The sequence below is a fragment of the Erithacus rubecula genome (genome assembly GCF_903797595.1).
Source record: "Erithacus rubecula genome assembly, chromosome: 6".
Taxonomy (NCBI): Eukaryota; Metazoa; Chordata; class Aves; order Passeriformes; family Muscicapidae; genus Erithacus; species Erithacus rubecula.
The window spans coordinates 30,605,622-30,618,318 of NC_136688.1; the positions used below are offsets into that span (position 1 = coordinate 30,605,622).

The following is a 12,697-nucleotide window of genomic DNA, read 5'->3' on the forward strand; positions in this document are numbered from 1 at the left end:
TGTAAAAGTTATGAATTCTTAATTATCAACCTTGTCAGCATTGTTTTATAGATCTTATAGTTTTAAAACTCTTGAAAGTCGTAGCTTTTTATATCATTTATTGATTAATTTTGGAAGCTGACAGCTGCAAACATTTACAAAGAATCTTTTATTTCCTTTTATCTAAATCAATACACAAATTTGGTTTACATGTTAAAAACTGTAAAATAAAAAGTCCCAAGCACATTGCTACGGTCATGATAAAGATCATCTCAGGGATATATTTTCTGCTCAATCATGACTTTATTCCAAAAGCAGTTAGGAGGAATAGAAGTTAACTATCCAAGAAAAAAAAAATCCAGACCGTACATCCTTTCCTTTTTATGTAATTAGCACTTTGCTAATGGTGCACCATGATCCCTTCAAGTAAATCGAAATGCCTTCTGTTTTAACAATACGTAGCTTCTTAACTATCTCAATACAATAATCAAGAAATCTTAGTAAGTCAACTGCTGTATTCTGTGCTTTCATACTCAGGTGAGGTGAGAATTTCTCGTGGTTTAATAGCTGTATCAATCAAATCTACAAATAAAATCGCAGAACAAATATATATCATCAGTTCCTCTGACAGATGTCTTTATTTCTGTTCAATGTAAAGCAATACCAGTAGAATGCAGAGCAGCAGTTACTGTAATAGTTCTAAGTACTGACACTTTCAGGGTAATATGGACTGTTTTTCAGAACTCACTTCATATTATTTTCACAAAGTTTCCTTAGTCTCAAAAGGACAATTCATTGTCCTTTACATTCAAAATTTGGGTGATTCATCAAGACGACGAGCTGTTAAAAAGAGGAGCCTTGTGTAAATAGTAAATTAGAATGACAGAAAAGCTGTTTTCATCATTCTAAATTGTTCTCGATTGTGCTACTGAAAAGAAGAACATAGTGAAATCAATAGATTAGAATGGTGGAAAAACTTTTTTCATCACCGGAAAATGTCTTGTAAAGTCTTAATCATTTAAGGGTCCTATTTAACAAAGTATGAAACTAACTGCTGATGAACTGCTGTCCAAAAAAGTTTGAAAGCAAGCACAGAGTCATTGTGCACATTGGTAACTAAAACCTTTAGAATGACAGGAATGGACAGCTGTCTTCCTTAACTGGCTAATTAATTGGATGCACTATTGGTCGTGCATTTTTAAAGACTGCTTAATTTTTAAAAAATGAAAGAAAATATTTTTATCATGAACCCTTTTTTTTTTTTTTTTTAAGAAAATTATACAGGAAGAAACATCAATGTAAGTCAGTAATTGCAATATTAGGTTCAGAAACTGAGGCATTGATACCATTATGTGAACATGTTTCCAATTGGATTACCTTCCAAATTTCAAGAGCTGAAGAAACCCAATGTAAAATGTGTAGGAATTAGCTAATTCTTTACATTCATATAGGAATGCTAATAGTGGATTGTAATTTGTCTCTCAAGAAATATGACACATAAAATTAACAATCTAATTATAATATGTAGGATTGCCATTTATCAAAGGGATAATAAAAGTGTATTAGGTTAAACTTGATAGTAGTAAAAATAGGTCAAAGGATATAAAATCTATGTAGTTAGTTTAGGATATAAAATTTCGTATCCCAAATTAACGTTGCATTGTATGGCAAGCAAATTTAAAATCTCTGAATTTCAGGAAAACAGGGTGCTGTCTTTAGCTAAATGACAGCCTCAGCTGCAAAGAGCCTGTTTCATCTGAAGCTCCTTGGCTCTCAAATGTACCATAACTGTAGAAATCTAATGAGATTTCATTGAGACTTTTTCTTAAAGTAAAGGAAGCACTTCAACTGAGCTGCCCTGCATTTAAACTAACCATGCAAATAAATTAGCTGCCTGCAAAATATAGTTGAGTCATCGTCTCTTTCCTGGACAAAATTTGCACATTATTTAGGAATGCAAGACACAGTTACAGATATATAAGAAACTATGGTATGATATTATATGATATATGTAAATTATTATAGGGATAACATGAAAACAATTTTCCAAACAATATGCCTGTTACAAATATGGTCACACTTTACTTTCTCTTCAATATCAGAATTTAAGTACAATTAAATGAAATTTGCTTTGACAATCACATCATCTGTGACAAACAGCTTAATGTAAGTGCTCCAAATGTTGGAAACCTTTTTTTTGGTGCTGTTTTGAATCAAAATCGAGTTGTGTTGTTGACAGCTTTGTAATTTACAATGTATATGCATACAGGTATATCAACTGCTTTTACACTTTTTGCTGTTTATGAAATTTTGAGATGATAACTGAATTGAAGACTAAAAGGTTGGATTTTTTGGCAATTAAGCACTTACAGCAAGGTAGATTGCAGATATTTCTATTGTTACTTCATTTTCTTAAACTACTAATTTTATTTGCAGTGTGCATGTCTATGAATTTGGAACAAAAATAAATATGTAACAACTTAAATCCATTATACATGTGTATATGAGTGCCCATCCATAAATCAATTAAAGTATTCAAGATGTGTTAAATTATATTTTAAGAGGATGTCCTAAACAAGTCTGAAATAAGGAAAAAGTATAAATGCAGAAGAAATACTAGTAGTTTGAAGTGAGTTTCATGACAAACTGCGATTATGTTTGACAAAAGAAATGTGACAAAAGATTATAATAATGTGTTTATGCCCGTTGCCCTTTAAACATGAAATAATTAAAACAGGAAAGAAATTGCCGCTCTTAATTTAACTCCCTGTTGACTCTTGCAAAACTAAGATTGCTACAATTGTTACTATACTGGATGAAGTAATCTCTTTCAGATTGAATATGCATACAAATAGGTCAGAATTCAGAAATCAAAAATAGAACCAAAATTTGTCTCAACAGCTGGAGAAGATGTGATCATTATTTAATGAACAGAATTATATATTTCATCTTGTCACAAGATGTCACAGATGGCAAAAGCTTGCATTTGCTTCTAAATGGTGGCAATGCAAAATTATATTGGAAAAATCTAATAAGGACTTACACATGAAGAGAGTTTCCAACTGCAAAAGTATTCTGGGAATTATCACTGTAGGCTTTGGCTCTCTTTATATACTCCTAAATATCTTCCAGGAGCCATCTCAGATGGACTGAAGTATATTTTTGTTCTGTAGCCCTTCTTTTCCTATTGGTTCTTCTTATGCACCAACTTTCCTAAAATAGAAAACCAAAAATTTTAGTGCTTGTGACTACAGAGATAAAATTTCTGACTTACTTTGTCGACAACTTCATAGATAAACCACTGTCAGTACATCCAGAAAAAAAAAAATCAAATATATAGGTAATTAGAGGTTTGATGACAACATTTAGTGACAAGATACATTTTATTTTACTGTATTTTACTGATGTAGTTAGTGAACATTTATTCTAAATACAATCTGAAGATTTGATCAGTAATGACCAAGGTCTTTCCAGAAGATTTAGGCCTGAAGGCTTGATAGGGAATCATAACACAGTAACAGAAGTGGTAACATTCAAGCTTCATGCTCTGGTATAAGGCTCCTAATTTTAAAGCTAGCCAAGTACTCTGAAAAATCATCTGCCAGGCCAGGTAGTACACAAATATCTGCTTCTAAAATTTTAATACTGAAATCTAACCTGTTATATTTCATGGGCTTACAGGGGCTGTGACTTGAAATTTAGTTTATGAGTTGCATACAGAAATAGGACTGAGAGTCGAAAGGCATTTAACACATGAAAGGAATTTGAGCTCTGAGTATTTTTCATAGTCCTTAGGGAAGTCACTGTTCAGCTGTGTTAAGGGTCTGAACTGAGTATGCAGCTTGGCTCTAGATTGAACAGTTGATGTTGATTTTAGCTACCTCCACTTGTTCATTTCCACCCATATCTGAAATTTTGTTTGCACAACATTTCCTTATGCCAAAACAGTTTTATGGGAGAAGTTTAAAGATCTAGTCATGGGAAGCTCAGGTGGCACAGAACTGTCATTCCAAGCTATTTCCTAACCCACAGTGGCATGAAAGGGGCTGTAGAAGTGAAAATAATAGATTTTCCAGATTATTGTGGAGCTGAGAGAGAAGCAGATAATTTGGTCTCTGTTGTTGCACAATAACAGAGCCAGAACATGAGTATGTGAATTGGTTTGTTTACATGGGATTCTGGTTTTCCTAACTGGGGTACTTCCCAGGGTGGAGTGTGCCAGTTCATGCTGCCTTCTGTCTGACTTGAGTGCAAAGCAGGGGTGAACATGATAACCAGTTTATCTAGTTAGTCCCTGGCTTGGTAATATCTTTTCCTGTAAGGGAAAAATGTATTTTCCTAAGCTTACAAAGGAAATTTTTTAATAATAAATAGATGCTTATGTTTAGATTAGGTGTCTGCATCCCTAGGTGCAAAATTAAAATAAGTTTAAATAAAAATAATGTCTTTATTTTTCACTAATAGCTTCTAATTTGAGAGGCTTGGCTTTTGTGCAATTTGCAGGGAAAGACACTACCTTCCAAATAGAGGTAGGAAAAAGCTGATTATATTCCCATTGGTTATTATAAGGGTGCATATGCAATATTGGAGTAGTGATTCTCCTATTTAAAAAGACATAGTTTTGTTAATTTAATTCAGTATTTTCCATGTTGTGTGCTAATGTGCAGTACTGCTCAGTTTGACACCACATATTTATTCATTAAGGTGTTGACTTCTTTTGATCACAGTTGAAGGAGAATAAAATTCCTTTTGAGCACATCCATGTTGCAGCTCATCAGATTTGGAGGCTTAAGTGACCTGCATCCCATAATGTTTTGGGACTGTGATTGCTTGATAAGTCCATTGGTCAGGTTGGAAGGGACCACAGTGGCACTTGGTCCAACCTCCCTGCTCAAGCAAGGCCATCCTGGAGCACATTGCACGGGATTGCCTCCAGACAGTTCTTGAATATTTCCAGTAAGGGAGACTCCCCATTCTCTCTGGACAACCTATTCCAGCGTGCAGTCACCCTTGTCTTTGTGTTGAGATTCAGCTACTCTATCATCCCATCTCTCTCTCCAAGACTGCCCTTGTTTCTGTGAGTTGTAGATTGTGGCCCTCCATCTCAGGGCTTGATTCTGTTTAAGCACCCTCACTGTAAAAACCTTCTTCCTTTTACCTAATCTAAATTGGCCTTTTAATTTAAAACCATTACCCCTTTCTGTTTTGCAGTAGGCCCTGCTTAAAGTTTGTCCCCATCTTTCATTCTATTTTTAAAAATCCAGGTTTCCTAGAAGTAGTGAAAATAGTCCATAAAATACACAGAGCTAGGTCAGTGACAGGCATAATTTTCTCTTTAAGTCTAAAAGTTTATAATCCCTGTAATTGTCCCTTTGGATGAAAGTGTAGACTCCAGACATTTAAAAACTGTCTGAAAACACTTCTAGGATCAAAGTGAAGGTGATAAAATAGAAAATGTGCTCAAAACAGGGAAGAGTTTAGAAGCTGATGACTTGGTGTGGTTCTGCTGAGCCTGAAAACTGTCTTGAAATCCATCATCATCTTTGCATAAACATTGTAGCTGTGAGGAATAGCCTGCTGTCCAGTGAGTGCAGCCATCCAGCATTAAGAAGTAAACTGTGCAGATTAACAAAAATAAAAAGATGGAATGGTGTGTTGTCACGTAGTCGTTTACATGTACAAACAGGGGACACTAATTATGTTCTAAAAATGCACCAGCTGTATTTTTAAAATGTACAGAATAATAATTTCGTGTGTGCATATTTGAGGGTGTAGTTACAGCTTGAATCAATGCTGTAGCTGAACACTGTTGAAAATAAATTTAGTTGAAACTAGTGTAACTGCTTCCTGTTCTTCTTAAGTGATGGAAAGTGAGACCAACAGCAACTATCCAGTAGATGCTTCTAAAATATGTAGAGAAGAATTTTTTTGTTTCCAACACAGATAAAGACAATAATGAACTTATGAATGTATTTTGTATTTTAAAAAGAATCCAGCTTGCTGCTAGTGTTACAGCAAGGAAGTACACATCAGTAATTGCAGCTATAATCCACTTTCCTTTTTGCTTTTTGTCCAAAATTCCTCAAAAATTGAGTGTGTCAAAAGTGGTTTGAACTGGACATGGTATTTTAAATACTTTTGTACTGGCCATAGCAATTATTTCTGCCAGTGGAAAAAGTTAAATAGGAAAAGAAAGTAGAATTTTTCAGTTCAAGAGTGCCAAGAAATGTGTTGTGTCTAGTAAAAGACTGACTTTCAGTAAAATTACTGAAAATTGATTTGTTGAATTCTTCTTGCTTGTAAAAATTCACTCCCAACCTCCTTCCTTTTGCATTTTGCACATAGAATTATAAAGCAGCTGTATGTACCATCAGTATTATAGAGGCACTTAGCACTGGGCAGGTCCTCTATTAGGAGAGCCAAGAATTTTCTATCCTTTTTATCACTGTTAGCACAATTTCCTAAGCATTTTCCAGTCAGTACAAGGAGAATCAAGTCCCTTTTTCTGTAATTCTATTTCTCCTTTTCCTCTTGTTTAAACTCCTCATTGCGTTCTTCTTGTTAGATCCTCAGAGAAAGAAGGGTTTTTCTATGCAAGACCCTGAGAGCAAAAGGCAAGAAACAGGAATCATATGTGTTCTTTTTTCCCCTTACCTCTACAATACTTTTAGCAGACTAGTCTGTGGCTGTACACAGGACAGCTTTAACTACCCTGAGACAAGAACCTCTTGTACCTCCTATGGCCACATCAGTGGCACTGCTCAGTCAATTCCATCTAAACCAACACAGAAGACATAAACAAAAAACTGGCAGATGCTTTCATTTCAAGGTTTTCAGAGGAAGTATAATGTGTAGCCTGGCTAACACCCTGATAAAATAGCATATATGTGTACAACAGATCAAGCCAGCTAGCACTTTTTTTTCAGAGGAGGATCTTTTTGCCATGATAGCAGAGCTTCTTCGGTGGGAAAGATACTCCATGAAATCCAGATCCTGCACGAACAGAGAAATTATTTTCCCAATGACGTTTTCAGGGAGCAATACAGTCAAGCTGTCATTTTGCTTGTGATTTTCTTCATTTGAAAATGTACTTTGATATATTTTTCATAGTATTAAGTGTCTTTAAATATAAATAGCAGTTTGTTGGGCTAATGTACCTTAAAAAAATGTGGCTGGTGAGGCTTCATATAGAGTACATACCCAGCAGAGCCAGTACTCCTTTCATTTCACCAAATCTAATGATGCCTTTTCTGTGTTTCAGAATTAAAGTGGCTCAGCAATCAGTGAGCAAGTTAACTGCAGAGAAGAAAGTTGAAACGAAGAAAATCAATCCTACAGCTAGCCTGGTACGATCTGGTTTTCAGTATGACATTCCAAAGGAGTTTTGTGACACCATTCTTGTCATTCAGAATGATGGCTGGTTTCTACTGCTGTTGGAGAGCATAGTATTTTTAGTTCAAATGCAGCAGAGTGATTTTCTTCCCGAAGAAAAATATTAAAGCTTATGCCCTATGGTAGTCAACAGCTCTGTTTAACATTTAGTTCAGTTGTGCCTAAGCATGGCTCTGCTATTTTAGATGAAAAGAACTGCTTTTGTGGTTCCCTCTTCTCTTCCACTGTAGTCTCTTGTATTTTCTTCCATGCTTCAAAGTGCATTGGAGCTCACCGCATATATTTTTCCAATGGCTGGAGTGTCTGGTTTTTCAAAACCTTAAAAATTTTGTTTTCTATCTGGAACAGTGGTAGAAGGGATTAAATCCCCATTTTATTCCTTGTTGTACACCAGTGTTTTCAATGCAACACAGCAAGGGGTCTAATTGCATTGTATATAAATCCTTTTTTTCTCTGTGTGCAAGGCACATAGGTTAGACAAGCATTTCTCAAACTCTAGAAGGCAAGAGACCAAGGGAATGAAATGAAGGAATCAGAGTATTATTTGCATTCCCAGCAGAGCATATCAGTTGCAGATCAGGCAGCAGAGACATGAATGACTACACTCGCCTGGGAAGAGGTCATCTAGCTAATGCTAAATTAGAGCCTTTATGTCAGCAGAAACCATTCCAGACATGAGAAGGTATTAGAGTCACGTGAATTTTAAATGTATCTGTTTTTCTCTAGCTGCACTGGTCCTCACAGATGTGTATTTTTAAAGGTACACAGTATTTGACAAGTATGTAGCGAAAGCAAACTCAGCTTTTCCACTGTAAGTAATGTGTTTTAAAGTTTTAAACCTATTTTGAGTGTTCCAAGCATTTTTTAATTAAAGAAAATTGGAACTGTGACTTATTTCTCCGTCTTCTAGACCAAATGCTCATGGAAACTTGAGAGAAGATAGAAAATTATAGACAATAATTATAGTAAAACTCTTTTTCTTTCCTTTAACAGAAAGAAAGACTACGTCAGAAGGAAGCCAGTGTGACTGCCAACTGAAAGATGTGTGAAAACAATGGAGTGGTTTCATACCTTGCCTGATGCTTTACTACACCAATGGCCCAGGAAGCACCTTATGTTAGATACTGAATTCTGCTTTGCTGATCTGTCCCAAGACAATCCATTAAAGACTTTTGAATTCAGAGGGGTTTGTATGTTCAGTGGAGGGAATTCTAAGAAGGGTTCTACATGAGAAGTCAATTTTTTTTTCTGTAACTCTTCCTTACATTGCTTAAAATGCATCTTGTTGTTAATGGTTAATTTAAAAATTCTGTTCATAATCTATTAATATGGAAGAGCTAAAATGTGCATTTTGGATGGTGTTTTAGGTAATGACTAACAACCTGTAGGTTATTTACAGGGCTTTATGTAAATGAGAGCAAATATGCCATTCAGTTCACAAAGGTGTATTGCATCATACTTTTTGTTACTTCAGCAGTAACTGAAGTAAAATTGATTGATTCCAAATAATTTTAAAGTGTCTAAGTATTGGATGCATCTTTCTAAAACTGATTAAATGTAATTATAGATTCATGCTGTATTTTACTATATTTTTATAGAAGCTTCAGCTTATGCCATTCATTGAAATGGGAATAATATTTTGCACATATAAAGGAATATTCAAATTCTTTAGTTTTATGATTGATGGCATAACTGATTTATTATTTTTATGGTTTTAATCTAACATTTCCTAAATTTTGAGCTTCAAAACAAAAAATTATAAAATGTATATTTTTATTTCAGTATATATTGCAAATACCAATTCCATAGAGTGATGAGTTTATAGGTCATTATTCATTAAGATACAATAATATCTCTCCATGAAGTTACACATTTGCCATTAAATATTTGACTTTTAATTCCACTGAAAGCTTTCCTTTTAACAACAAATATCTCATTCTAAAATGCATTATGCAGCCTGCTCTTGTCCCCCTATATTTATATGAAGAATAGGTCCAGCATACCTATGTATTTATATTTTTTATATATATATAGATACATAATGTAATAAGTAAAACTTCAGAAAGAAATAACAGGGTCCTGCTGTTCTCCTGTAACATTTTAACCATTACCATAAAGTGTCACAGCCTGAAAATAACCCTACTGAATATCCACCATTACTTGAAGATTTATACTGCATTTTAAGGAATTGGATTTTTAGGAGAAGAAATCTTGAAGCAGAAGTCAATTTAAGGTAAAAAAGAAAAGCGATTCTGCTTGCTGTCCACAAGAGAGAAACTGACTTTATGATAATGGTATATGAAGTTGGTTACAAAGAGAAATTAGGTGAAGCTAAAAGGTGCAGAAAGCTAGTAGGGGAAAAGCATTAGTGCTTTGCTTTGAGACTGGAAAGAATATACATGTGACAGACATGAGTTATCATACAGCAAATTCAATAGAGAGACTGGGATGAAACCTTGGTGAAGTCATCCCTAGCAGTGTACATTTATATTAAGGAAAATAGCAGTTGTGGAGACCCATTATAAATTAACTTACGATTTCAGTGCAGGTTTCTTAAATTAGTATCTCTCTCATTCCTGCATGAATAAAAATAAAGGACTCAAGAGTCTCTTGTATGTTTGGGAGTTTCTACCTGCTACAGATATACTCAAGAAGTGTAACTATAATTCTTAAAAAAGCAGTCAACAATATGCCAGCAAAAATTATCTGATTTGTAGTTTGAGTAGTCCATTGCAGAGAAGAAAAATATTCCAAAGATTTAAGTTTCCTGTCTTCCACTAACTAGGTGAAGTATATTTCTTTCCAATACTATTAGTGGTAAATAAAAGGAGCAATAATGCCTGTAAAAGCCAAAGAACAATAGCAAACAAGGCAATTCTGATGAGTGTTTAAGCAAACAGTGTTTATTTTTTATATAGTTTTCTATCTATCATGAAGATAGTGTATATTGCCATTTGCCCTGATTGAGAGTTTTTCAGTGAAATGTATTACTTGAAGTATTATTCAACAAGAGCAGCACCGTTAGTGAAAATGGATAGTCTTGAAAATTCCCATTAGAAGTATATTGTGGAAAAAAGGTTTTAACTTATTGAAATATCCTGTTTTAAAATTTCTAAATGTGAATTTTCATTTTTCATTTAAAATTGACTTCATTTTGAAATGTTGAAAAATGTATATAAAAAGGGATTAAAATTAAAATTATTAATTTAAAGCATTCCTTGAACAGATTTATAATTCTTTTATCAGATTAGCAATTTGCCAAGGCTTTGAGAATTAAGGATGTTTTTTAGAAGATTCAAAAACTTATATAGCACAGACCTTGTTTCATCCTAATTTTCAATTGTATTGATTTTCCTCTCAAGTCAGAGTTTCTGACTCCAGCTACACCCATTACTTGAACTGTTTTTAATTGAAAAGAATTCACCTAGATTATTTGATTCATTCTCTTAACCAAGACTTCAAGACTCCTGGATGGAATTCATCAGCTAAATATCACACTTTTCCCCCCTAATGATACCTACTTCAGACAGTGAATGAAGACACAATGGTACACCTGCTGGCTTTAACTAAAATTGTGTATTGGGGAGGAGATATTTACAGAGATGTCTACATAAGCTCTTTATTTAGGAAATACCTAGACACTTCAGGCATAAAAAATATGCATCAACCAGCATTCATCTTTGGGGTCACCAAGTGTCACCAAACATTTTTTTTTAAGCTTTAAGCTTTAGTTTGATGTCTCACCTTACCTTGATCTTCCTGATTTGGGGAGAATAAAAGGACAGAAGGAGAAAAGGAAGAAACTACACAGATGGAATGGAACAAAAGTCTCCAGTACATGTCTACATTGCTGTCAAGGAAGTAAAAGAATGGACTCAAGCCAAGCAGCAATAGCTAGATAGTTACAATTTTCTGGTCTATTAATTTAAAATACCTCAACACTTCACAGAAGTCACTTCTGTGACTGTGATGTAGATGTGGCTTAAGAGGGGGAATTTTCTGTTGTGTTTTGTTTTCATTTCTTCTGTTACTGCCAAACTTCTCAAAGACTATAAAGCAAAGAACTATTAAAACCCATGTTACTCATTAGTGCTTATTACCCACAATAATAATATACAGTACTGATTTATAAATCGAATTATTAGAAATAATTCAGTGTAGATGAGTAGATAATTGAGAAGTGCTCTTTACATTATTTACATTACCACTTGTTGATTTTAAAATGGAAGACCTTTCAGTGTATTTGAGATCTGACATTACAAATTATGTTTTTATTATGTTTTTACTAAACTATGAAAACAAGCCAGGTTTTTTGCTATCCCTAAACCATGCAATTGTTTTGCCTTGTGTTTTATCATAGCCTTGTAAATGTATATATTGAATATCAGACTTTTATATTTAATTTAGAATTTTGTTGCATCAAAACAGAAACTGTGATCTTCAGTTTCTGTATATTTAGAAAATTAAAGTACAAGGAGTGGAATATTCAGTAAGCTGTGAGAAAAAATAATTGAGCATCTTAAACTCTGCTAGAAAGAATACATTTTTTGTAAGATTTCAATGTTTCTGAGTTGCTGAGGATATCTCCTCCAACCATATATAAACAGCCAGAGTATCTCACCAGTCTATTTTTTCTCTGAATGAAACATGAATAAAATACTTTGTTTTCCATGTGGTGTAGAGGGTTCTTATTGCCCTTATTTTCCAGTAAATTGATAGCAATTCCTCTCTTAGATCTAAACATCTTTTGTAGCTGAACATGGGGCAGTGGAAGACTTTGTAATACTTATTTGGTAATATTATTTCTGCATTGTTTCAAGTCAGTATCTTAAAAATGGATGCCTCAATATGGATAGTGTGGATATGGAATTTCAGAAACATGATACAGTTTAGAAATATTAATCTCCTTAATCTGTGTTTAGACACCCATCTGAACATGCAATTTCAAAAAATCATGTTCACCTAGATTTTGCTCACTCTTGGCCTTGTCACAGTCTTGTTCAGTGTTGTTATGGATGTCCCTCTTTTTTTTCTTTCTTTCTTTTTTTTTCTTTAACACTTTTGGAATTTATTAAAGCCAGTTAGAGAATTTCAGGATTTCCATTATGGAGAATTCTCCTTGACATGCTTCATTTGAAGGTAAGCCTAGGTATTTGCACATAAATATAAAAAAAATTTAAAAATAAAGTTAACTTGATTATAGTCAATAAGTTGCTTCAAAGAGAGAAAAATACTAGGAGGTATTATGTGTTTTCTTGCACCACTAAGGAAAAATATAACAAAACAGTATAGAAATTAGATAAAATTAGCAATGAACTATTAGTAA

At 33.9% G+C, this 12,697-nt stretch overlaps 1 protein-coding gene across 4 annotated transcripts in view; it reads left to right on the forward strand.

Moving 5' to 3' along the window:
* FMN1 (formin 1) overlaps positions 1-10,585 on the forward strand; it is a 170,747-nt gene extending 160,162 nt beyond the window's left edge. For all 4 annotated transcript variants that reach the window (XM_079308080.1, XM_079308082.1, XM_079308081.1 and 1 more), the window contains 2 exons: positions 7,241-7,325; positions 8,365-10,585. In XM_079308080.1, the coding sequence (XP_079164206.1) occupies positions 7,241-7,325; positions 8,365-8,409 (130 nt within the window). In that variant the 3' untranslated portion in view covers positions 8,410-10,585. The remainder of the gene's footprint in view (positions 1-7,240; positions 7,326-8,364) is intronic.
* The last annotated feature ends 2,112 nt before the right edge of the window (positions 10,586-12,697 follow it).